The sequence below is a fragment of the Schistocerca gregaria genome, chromosome 11 (genome assembly GCF_023897955.1).
Source record: "Schistocerca gregaria isolate iqSchGreg1 chromosome 11, iqSchGreg1.2, whole genome shotgun sequence".
Classification (NCBI taxonomy): domain Eukaryota; kingdom Metazoa; phylum Arthropoda; class Insecta; order Orthoptera; family Acrididae; genus Schistocerca; species Schistocerca gregaria.
In genome coordinates this window covers 69,744,206-69,755,945 of record NC_064930.1, presented here as the reverse complement: position 1 = coordinate 69,755,945, position 11,740 = coordinate 69,744,206, and the positions used below count along the sequence as shown (strand labels likewise).

Here is an 11,740-nt window from a genome sequence, read left to right as displayed (position 1 = left end):
CAGCTGTGGAGGCCCACCGTTAGGAGTGTAAGGTGTGCTCCCGTGTTCAGACACGCTTGTACTCTGCCCAGCATTAAAGTCTGATGGTAGTTCCGCCAGTTCGTCGCCTGTCTTATTTTTCTAGTGTGCCCAGCCTGCGACGTCTGAAATCTGTGATGAGAGGTGCCTGGCCAACCACACGACGTCTGGATGTGGTTTCACCTCGGTTTCGCCACATTCTGAAAACACTCACTACAGCTGTCTTCGAACACCCCACAATTCGCGCATACCACTGACCTCATTTGCAGTAGGATTTTGGAGCATATACAGGATGGTTCATTGATAGTGACAGGGCTAAATATCTCACGAAATAAGCATCAAACGAAAAACAACTAAGAACGAAACTTGTCTAGCTTGAGGGGGAAACCAGATGGCGCTACGGTCGCCCGGGTAGTTCGCGCTGCCATAGGTAAAACGGATATCAACTGCGTTTTTTTTTTTTTTTTTTTTTTTTTTTTATAACACATTCGTGTAGTGCGTAAAGAAATATGAATGTTTAAGTTGCACCACTTTTTTCGCTTTATGATAAATGGCGCTGTAATAATCACAAACATATAAGTACGTGGTATAACGTAACTTTCTGCCAGTGGGGACGGTATTTGCTTCGTGATACATTACCTGTGTGAAAATGGCCCGTCTAGCAATTGCGGAAAAGATCGATATCGTGTTGATGTATGACTATTGTGATCAAAATGCCCAACGGGCGTGTGCTATGTGTGCTGCTCGATATCCTGGACGACATCATCCAAGTGTCCGGACCGTTCGCCGGATAGTTACGTTATTTAAGGAAACAGGAAGTGTTCAGCCACAAGTGAAACGTCAGCCACGACCTGCAACAAATGATGATGCCCAAGTAGGTGTTTTAGCTGCTGTCGCGGCTAATCCGCACATCAGCAGCAGACAAACTGCCCGAGAATCGGGAATCTCAAAAACTTCGGTGTTGAGAATGCTACATCAACATCGATTGCACCCGTACCATATTTCTATGCACCAGGAATTGCAGGGCGACGACTTTGAACGTCGTGTACAGTTCTGCCACTGGGCACAACAGAAATTACGGAACGATGACAGATTTTTTGCACGCGTTCTATTTAGCGACGAATCGTCATTCACTAACAGCGGTAACGCAAAGCGGCATAATATGCACTACTGGGTAACGGAAAATCCACGATGGCTGTGACAAGTGGAACATCAGCGACCTTCGCGGGTTAATGTATGGTGCGGCATTATGGGAGGAAGGATAATCGGCCTCCATTTTATCGATGGCAATCTAAATGGTTCAATGTGCATGTCCGAACATTACGGAAGGCGAACTACTCGCTGTTGAGAGGAATGTCGTTACATGTATTGCCAAATGCATTCAGGTTGACGGACATCATTTTGAGCATTTATTGCATTAGTGTGGTATTTACAGGTAATCACGCTGTAACAGCATGCGTTCTCAGAAATGATAAGTTCACAAAGGTACATGAATCACATTGGAACAAACGAAAAAAAGAATGTTCAACCCTACCTAAGTTCTGTATTTTAATTTCAAAACCTACCTGTTACCAACTGTTCGTCTAAAATTGTGAGCCACATGTTTGTGACTATTACAGCGCCGTATATCACAAAGCGAAAAAAGTGGTCCAACTGAAACATTCATATTTATTTACGTACTACTTGAATATGTCATAAAAATGGGGGTTCCTATTTTAAAAAACGCATTTGATATTCATTTGAACTATGGCAGCGCCATCTAGCGGGCCAACCATAGCGTCATCTGATATCCCCCTTCAAGCTAGACAAGTTTCGTTCTTTGTAGTCTTTTCGTTTGACGCATATTTCGTGAGACATTTGGCCCAGTCACGATCAATGGACCACCCTGTGCGGTACTCGAACATTATGAATCACCTTGAAGAAAATGACTTATTGATACATAACCAACACGAATTCAGAAAACACCTTCTTGTGCAAAGCACTTAGCTCTTTATTCCCATGAAGTAATGAGTGCTGTCAACAAGGGATCGCAAATCGATTCCATATTCCTAGATTTCCAGAAGGCTGTTCCTCACAAGCGACTATTAATCGCGTGCATATGGAGTATCGTCTCAGTTGTGTGACTGGATTCGTGATTTCCTCTCAGAGAGGTCAGAGTTGGTAGTGAGAGACGGTAAATTATCGAGTAGAACAGAAGTCATATCTGGCGTTCCTCTGCTGCTCCTGATTTTCACAAATGATCTAGGTGATAATCTGAGCAGCCCCTGTAGATTGTTTGCATGCGATGCTGTAATTTACCGTCTAGTAAAAATCATCAGACGATCAATTCTAATTACATAATGATGTAGGGAGAATTTCTGTATGGTGCGATAAGTGGCAATTGGCACTAAATAAAGAAAAGTGCGAGGTCATCCACATGTGTACTAAAAGAAATCCGGTAAATTTTGGGTGTACGATAAATTGCACAAATCTAAGCGCTGTCAATTCGACTAAATACCTAGGAATTACAATTAAGAGCACCTTAAATTGGAAAGACCACATAGATAAAATTGTGAGGAAGGGGAAACAAAGACTGCGCTTTGTTGGCGGAACACTTAGAAGATGCGACAAACCCACTAAACAGCCTACATTACACTTGTCCGTCCTGTGCTGGAATATTACTGCGCTGTGTGGGATCCTTACCAAGTTGGATTGACGGCGGGCATCGAGAAAGTGCAAAGAAGGGCAGCTCGTTTCGTGTTATCGCGCAATAGGGGTGAGAGTGTTACTGAAATGATATGCGAGTTGAGATGGTAGTCACTGATACAAAGGCAGTTTTCTTTGCGGCGAGACCTATATACGAAATTTTAATCACCAACTTTCTCTTCCGAATGAGAAAATATTTTGTTGACACCCACCTACGTAGGCAGAAATGATCATCATAATAAAATAAAAGAAATCAGAGCTCGAACGGAAAGATTTAGGTGTTCCTTTTTCCCTCGCGCTATTCGAGAGTGGAGTAATATAGAAGCAGTATGAAACTGGTTCGATGAACCCTCTGCCAGGCACTTAAGTGTGAGTTGCAGAGTACCCATGTAGATGTAGATGTAGATTCCGAGATGTTCGTGCCGAGTCTCCGAGCGATCACAGTCTGTCATCGGACAAACTCAGATCGCGCGCGTTCTCCAAATTCTACACACGGACACCACGCTCGCTGATAGTCCACGAACGTTGCGTGTGTCTGACTAACAGCCGTTCTTCGTCAGGTAACGCTGCTGTGCCCTGCACGGTTTTGTATCGATAGTGGGTAGGTGGTGATAATGTTCTGGTTGATCAGTTCACAATGTAATAGTTGATGAGCTAGCGAAGAAGGCCGGCCGCAGTGGCCGAGCGGTTCTAGGTGCTACAGTCTGGAACCGCGCGGCCGCTGCGGTCGCAGGTTCGAATTCTGCCTCGGGCGTGGATGTGTGTGATGTCCTTAGGTTAGCTAGGTTTAAGTAATTTTTAGTTCTAGGGGACTGATGACCTCAGATGTTAAGTCCCATAGTGCTCAGAGCAATTTGAATTTAGCGAAGAAGACTACGCTTTATAGAAAAACAATGGAACTGTGGGAAGAAGAATAGCGATCACCGTGACGCCATTAAAGAGTAATATTATGGTCAAATACAGCCAAACATTCCCTCAACATCCCGGTTCCACAATTAAGACGAATAAAGAATTTATAAGCTCTACAACTCGCATGAGGTTTAATCATCGCTCATTCCCTAGCCAAGTTCACGAAATACACGACAAGTAATAATTTTTGTGAATGTGATGGAATAACAGCAGGGGATAACAATCTTTTTTTTTCTTTTTGTTTCGAATGTAAACTGTATGCAAAACAGAAAATCGATCTCATAAAGCTGTTAATCACATCTCATCGACCATTACGAATTGCTACAGCAACTTTCCTTCAGCAAAATGATGTATTAGTTTTAAGTACAAAGGGAGTTCAAAAAGTTTTGCACGGTCGTCTCTTTTATTTTTTGCGGGAGGAGAACGAAATTTTTTCAGAACATACTTGGAACATTTAGCTATAGATTGAGCCTACTCAATGTAGCCTCCGTCAGCTATGACGCATCTGGCCCAACGTTCTTTCCCTGATGTAAAAGCACTTTGGTGAAATTCTGGGGATTGACTTTCACACCATCGCTCGACACAGGAAATAAGGTCTTTCTCACTATCAAATGTGTTACCTCACAGGTGAGCCTTCAGACGGCTAAAGAGGTAAAAATCAGGCGGAACCAATTTCGGAATGTAAGGAGGATGAGGAACAATTTTCCAACCCATTTTCTTGATTTTCTCCTACGTCATGAGGGCTGTATGGGGTTTGGCATTGACATGGTGTAGTCTGATGAGCTGACCCTGAAGCTGTGGTCTGTGTGTCTCAATGGCACATCGCAGCTTCTCCAACGACAAACAGTAATGGTTCCGGTTAATTGTGGAGCCATGTTCCAAAAAGTCAATGAAAATGACACCACACTGATCCCAGAGGAAGAAGGCCATCATCCTTCGGTCTGCTGTTCGTCAAAGTAGTAGCAGTAGTAGAGGGGTTTTGGGCACACGACATCAAGGTCTTCAGCGCCCGTTCAGTAACGTAGTGAGACGGGTGTCGAGAAAAATCCCAGAACAGGAATATAAAACGGTACAGAAAACATGGGTAACAATCGTTGAAAAACATGTGCTCACTCACAGCAAAGCGTGGGATGAAGCAGAGCGTCAGCAGTAAAACATGGACAACACAGGAAGAAAATAATAGAGGGAGCTACGAGGGCTGCTATATATATTTCTGGCCTAATAATGAAAATACGAATATTTATCAACGAGAATGGTTTATTGTTTTTCAAAATATTCTCCATCAAGATTTATACACTTTTGCATGCGCTCAAACCAATTTTCGAAGCACTTTTTCACTCCGATTGAGACACCTCCAAAACATGGTTTTTGAATGCTGCAACAGCATCTTCTGGCGACGAAAATCGTTGACCACGCATTTTTTTCTTGATGTGTGGGAATAAAAAGAAGTCATTGGGTGCCAAGTCAGGGCTGTACGGCGGATGACCCATCACTTCGACGTTTTGGCCGGTCAAAAAGGCGCTGGTTTGAGCCGATGTGTGACAGCTCGCATTGTCATGGTGCACAATGATTCGTCTTCTCTTGTTCATTTTTCGAATTTCTCCGAAGAATTCAGGCAAACAAATGGTGGTGTACCACTCAGAATTGACCGTCCTACGTTGCTCAAGCGGAACAGTCGCCACATGACCAGTTTTGCCGAAGAAACAGGCGACCATTTGCTTCGAAGTACTTCTTGCACGAACAACTTTCGTTGGATTTGGCTCGTCTTGGAAGACCCACACGGTCGATTGCTGTTTTGTTTCGGGCTCATACGCATAGATCCATGATTCGTCACCTGTGACGATCTTATAAACGTCTTTTGAAGCACCGCGATCGTATTTTTTCAGCATTTCTTTACACCAATCCACACGAGCTTTCTTTTGAGCGATTGTCAAATTGTGCGGGATCCAACGAGAACAAACCTTTTTTACGGCCAGGTGTTCATGCAATATCGAATGTATGCTGGTGGGAGAAATCCCTAGGCATGCCTCTATCTCACGGTATGTCACATGACGGTCTTGCATTATCAGTTCACGTACGGCATCGATGTTTTCTGGCACAACGGCTGTTTTTGGACGACCTTCACGGAATTCGTCTTTGAGCGAGCGTCGGCCACGATTGAATTCGTTGTACCAGTTTTTCACAGTGCTATAGGATGGTGCTTCGTCGCCATACAAAGATTTAAGTTCATAGATGCACTCTTGTCGTGATAATCCACGTACAAAGTTGTGAAAAATGATCGCACGAAAATGTTCACGAGTTAATTCCATTTTTGTGCCAAATTGATTTCTTCAAGTCCCTGTAAAAGAAAAAAAAAATTGTCGTAAGTCAAAAAGTTCTGAGTACATTTATGCTAAAAAATGTCAAACTTTCCAATGGAAATGTCAGATTGCACCTGGCAACACTTAGTGTTGCCTAGGCCAGAAATATATATAGCAGCCCTCGTAAAACAATGTAGCAGATGGAAGTGGCTGGCTGACCGCAAGGAAAAAAGGGGAGGAGTCAGCCACTCTGCAGTACACTAAAACCTCCAGCCTAAAAGTTTAGGCCAGAGTCCAGACACATCACAAAACTTAAAAACCCTAGAGACACGCGTCTCATCATTAGCTAAAACAGAAGGCAGATCCCCAGCAACTCGTGCTTCTGCCCGTGCATCACGGTATAAAATGCAGTCTGTTAAAATGTGCCGGACAGAGATGTGCACACCACAAGCATCACAAAACGGTGGACCCTCCCGCCGTAATAAAAAGCTATGTGTGAGAGGGCAGTGCCCGATCCGAAGACGTGTGAGGGCCACCTCCTCCTGCCTGAGCAACCGGGAGGAGGAACGCCACGGCCGATTGGTTGACTTCATCAACCGCAGTTTATTGGCCGTCACCGCCAGCCATTCGTCCTCCCACAACTCCGTGCACTTCCTGTGGAGTGCAGCGATGACTGACTGCAAGGGGATAGGACACTGCACCACGTCCTGCTCTCTGCAGGCCTCCTTGGTAGCCCGATCGGCCTGTTCATTGCCCCATATGCCGACATGACCAGGCACCCAGCAGAAGGATACTTCTGTTCCCCGCCGTTGGAGCAAGTACATTTGGTCATGTGTCAGCCGGACCTTCTCCTCAGTCGGGTACAGGTTCTGCAGTGATTGTAAGGCACTAAGAGAATCGGAGCAGAGAAGATATCGACTGCCCCGAACACGATTCATCTGCTCCAGTGCCTTCAAGATCGCGTGGAGCTCCGCTGAGAGAACGATATATTCAGCAGGGAGGTGAATCCGGGTAACTTGATCAGGGAACACTACAGAACAGCCAAGGAGATTCTCTTCCGAGAGGATGATGGCACTCCATACATTGAGTTTTGCTCTCAGGACAAAAACAATCATGTTTCATCCCGACGCCGTCAAAACACTGTTTCCACTCTTCGCACTCTTCGCACTCTTCGCACACATTCTTCCTCAAAGTTTTCATTTCTCTTGTCAATAATATAGGCATCCAACGTGCACAGATTTTTCTGTGCCCTAGTTACTGTACCAGTGGTACCACACTACGCCATGACAAACGGGTCATTTCAGGAAGCTGTCGTGTCGTCACACACCTGTCATTTTGGGTGATTTGATCAATGCTCTACTTATTCACGTCACTCACTGCCGTCGATGGTCTACCGCGTCGTGGATTGTCCAGTAGAGAGGAATCACCGTCTTTAAACCTTTGCAACCACCGCTGGATACCGCCGTGATCCACTGTGTCCTCCCCATAAACAGGGAGCAACTTCCTGTGAATCTGTGTGGCAGAGTCATCGTCGGTCTTGAAGACGAACTCCATTATTGACAGTTGTCGCTACCTGACATCTACTTCACGGTCCATTATGGCTCACCTGTAAATAAAAGAAAATACTTTTGTACATCAGCCTACAGCTAAATGTTGCAAGTATGTTCGCCGGCCGCGGTGGTCTCGCGGTTCTAGGCGCGCAGTCCGGAACCGTGCGACTGCTACGGTCGCAGGTTCGAATCCTGCCTCTGGCATGGATGTGTGTGATGTCCTTAGGTTAGTTAGGTTTAAGTAGTTCTAAGTTCTAGGGGACTAATGACCACAGCAGTTGAGTCCCATAGTGCTCAGAGCCATTTGAACCATTTTTTTGCAAGTATGTTCACAAAAAAATTCATTTTCCTCCTGCAAAAAATAAAAAAAATAGAGACGCCTGTTCAAAACTTTTAGAACGCCTCTGTATAATTATGAAATTTTCAGATAAATGTAATCTTATTTTGTAAAATTCCAAGCGAAACTCGCAATAAATAAATACCATGTGATAAAAAAGTCAGCAAAAATTTGAAAACTGAATAAATCACCGAATAATGTAGATAGAGAGGTACAAATTGACACACATGCTTGGAATGACATGGGGTTTTATTAGAACGAAAAAAATACAAAAGTTCACAAAATGTCCGACAGATGGCGCTTCATCTGATCAGAATAGCAATAATTAGCATAACAAAGTAAGACAAAGCAAAGGTGATGTTCTTTACAGGAAATGCTCAATATGTCCACCATCATTCCTCAACAATAGCTGTAGTCGAGGAATAATGTTGTGAACAGCACTGTAAAGCATGTCCGGAGTTATGGTGAGGCATTGGCGTCGGATGTTGTCTTTCAACATCCCTAGAGATGTCGATCGATCACGATACACCTGCGACTTCAGGTAACCACAAACCCAATAATGGCACGGACTGAGATCTGGGGACCTGGGAAGCCAAGGGTGACGAAAGTGGCGGCTGAGCACACGATCATCGCCAAACGACGCGCGCAAGTGATCTTTCACGCGTCTAGCAACTTTTTTTTTTTTTTTTGTTCTAATAAAACCCCATGTCATTCCAAGCATGTATGTCAATTAATACCTCTCTATCTACATGATTCCGTGGTTTATTAAGTTTTCAAATTTATACTGACTTTTTGATCACCCGGTATATAAAAGCTGCCATTGAAACCTTTGCTCCACAAAACCAGCTCCATAAAAGAAGCATCTCCGGTTTAATAAGGACAGGATTCTACCGAGCGACTTGCACCGTGTTGGTCATAGTAAGATACCATATATACCTCCGATGTTCTTTCCCCTATTAAGGGTTCAACAAAGTGAACTAGTGATAACGCAGTGACGAAACACCTCAAAAAGTACCGTACTTTATATGTATACTGCATGTTTACAAGAAGGAAAATACGGGCATCTGTATACATTCACAAGAGAAATAGTAACTTTAATGTCTGAAAAGTTAAGACTGTAGTGCTTATAATGAGTTAGCAATGACAATTCTATTACTGTCGCAAAGCGGGAACTTGAATCTATGCACTCATCATTGTATAACCTGTGCAGCACCCTACTTAATCTTGATGTCCTCAATGTAAATGTTTTGTAAATGTATAGTTCACGTTAACAGGAAGAAAAGTGCCTCTAAGCATTCACAGAAAAAGGTTTAACATCAGCGAATAAAAAATTATGAATGCAGTGTTTATGATATGTTACCAATAATTATGCCTATTATATCACTATTGACAAATCTGCATCTACACGCTCAGTGTTCTGTTCGATATCTTAACTAGTTCAGTCTGTGTTTTATGTTAAACTTCGATTACAAGATAAATCAGTCAAATCTAAAGGCCATAAATTCAACTAAATACCTAGGAATTAAAATTACGAACAGCTTAAGCTGGAAAAAACACATAGAAAATGTTTTGGAAAATGCAAATCAAAGACTGCACTTTAGTGGCAGAACACTTAGAAAATGTAACAGATATACTAAGGAGACTGCCTACACTACGCTTGTCCGTGCTCTTTTAGAATAATGCTGCGCGGTTTGCGATCCTTACCAGATAGGATTAACGGAGTACATCGAGAAAGTTCAAAGAAGGGCAGCACGATTCGTATTATCGCGTAATACGGGAGAGAGTGTCACTGAGCCGGCCATTGTGGCCGAGTGGTTCTAGGCACTTCAGTCTGGTACCGCGCTGCTGCTACGGTCGCAGGTTCGAATCCTGCCTCGGGCATGGATGTGTGTGATGACCTTAGGTTTAAGTAGTTCTAAGTCTAGTGGACTGATGACCTCAGATGTTAAGTCCCATAGTGCTTAGAGCCATTTGAACCAAGAGTGTCACTGGAATGATACAGGATTTGGGGTGGACATCTGTAAAACAAAGGCGTTTTTCGTTGCGGCAGAATGTTCTCATGAAATTTCAATCACTCACTTTCTCCTCCGAATGCGAAAATATTTTGTTGACGCCGACCTACATTGAGAGAAACGATCATCATAATAAAATAAGGGAAATCAGAGCTCGCACGGAAAGATATGGGTTCTCGTTTTTTCCGCGCGCTGTACGGGATTGGAATAACAGAGAATTATTGTGAAGGTGCCAGGCACTTAAATGTCAACTGCAGAGTATCAATGCAGATGTAGATGTAAATGTGTACGTGGAAGATGGTTGCGGGATTGAAACGCTGAAGGTCAATGAAGAATCAATAATAAGAAAAAAATACGGTATAGTGCAAAAAAAATGGAGATGAATACAGTAGTTATTAATAGCAGTGTTTCCTTTTTGTTTACATAGGAATGTATTTATACTCGGTTTTGAACAAAGCTTGGTTACCTTTCCAATGTAGCACAGCAAACCGCTACGAATAAAAAGTACATACAAAATACAACACGTGTCAGCGAACATCGACAGCACTGAGATCTGCGTTTTCCGTGTAACAACATGTAAAAAATCGTAATTATTTGTGCATAATTTCTTTGCTTTTTTCCTGCTAGCTATGATCCTTGACGGCATGGATGTTACAATAGTCTAACTTCGTTGGTTGATGGCTCAGCGTCTACAACAAACATCAAAATGGCGTCATAGCGTCAAAACAAAGAAGTCCGAGCGAGCTTCTGGAAGCTACCGCGAGATGTCAGGAGCTGCCCGTTCTTTTCCGTTACACTGGGGTCACCGCTGCAGACGACCGTGCAGAGCTGCTAGTTATTATCGTCGACGGACGGGGGTGCTGCTTCTTGACTCCAGCCAGAGGGGCAGTCGGCGTTTGTTGGCAGGCGACTCAGTGACACATTAGAAGTCGTGCGGGAGTGTTGGTGCACGTTGTTCGCTCTCGTGGGCGCGAGAAAGACTGAAACGAGAAATAATTCCAAGATGGATATTCGGTGGCTGTGGACTTTGGGCGTTATTTCGTGCCTCCTGCTAGACATGCGGGCTGCGTCTTCACAAGGTAAGCGAAAAGAACCGTTTAGTTGTGCTTAGCTTACGAGCCCGAGAAGGTGCCATGTGTTTCCTCGGCTTTAGTGCTGTGCGTCTGACATCTGTTTTGGACGCTTAGCGTGTGACATCTGTTTATAAGCGGATCAGACTTTCAGATATCGAATGCTATTGTTTCCTTCAACATCCGTTATTGCGGTGTAACAGAACATATGCGGCATGTAGCGGGTGGGTCTGTAGAACCCGGATAGCATGTGAATGACCGGCGGGAGTATTTGGTTTCTCGCTCTTGTGTTTCTGTCCTTATTGCTCGAGCGCCGTTGCAAATGCGGCTAGCGAATAACAGTATATTCATGTGATATTGCGATTAAAACTTAAAACGTCTTTTTGGTGTGTTTACCGTCAGATTTTCCTGCGGGCTCGCCTTTTTCTGCCAGTTTATCGGGTGTGCAAAGGTCCAGAAATAGTAATTATACCGAACTATGCTGACCATCAAACATTTTGTTGCGCGATGCTGCGAGACTGTCAAATGGGGGAGCTAGGCAATGAGTTCAAACGGGCACTTCCTTTCGGACGAAACCGCCCACATGTTTTGCTGTTGCTCTTTGGTTAGCTACATTCATTTCTTGGGCTTTACGTTTCGTGATTTCATTAATCGCGCGCATGTTAATGTTTAAATTCTCTAGAGGGTTGCGCAACAAGGAATGATGTAGAATGGCGCTCAGTCTATTTGCATATGAATTCCATACGAATTTTCTTGCGCTGTAATATTTGCAAAGCCGTCAATTGCTGCAGTGTTAAACAGGTTTTAGGTAGTATGCTCAACGTTGAGACCACATTTTACGAGCTACCGAAGAGATGGT

At 43.8% G+C, this 11,740-nt stretch overlaps 1 protein-coding gene across 2 annotated transcripts in view; it reads left to right on the top strand.

Annotated features, from left to right (window-relative positions):
* Nucleotides 1-10,461: 10,461 nt before the first annotated feature.
* Nucleotides 10,462-11,740, top strand: part of LOC126295210 (plexin domain-containing protein 1) — a 1,111,099-nt gene continuing 1,109,820 nt past the window's right edge. Inside the window, exon 1 of one of the 2 annotated variants that reach the window (XM_049987547.1) lies at nucleotides 10,462-10,890. In XM_049987547.1, coding sequence (XP_049843504.1) covers nucleotides 10,815-10,890 — 76 coding nt within the window. In that variant the 5' untranslated portion in view covers nucleotides 10,462-10,814. The remainder of the gene's footprint in view (nucleotides 10,891-11,740) is intronic. The other variant, XM_049987546.1, reaches the window with a different exon arrangement.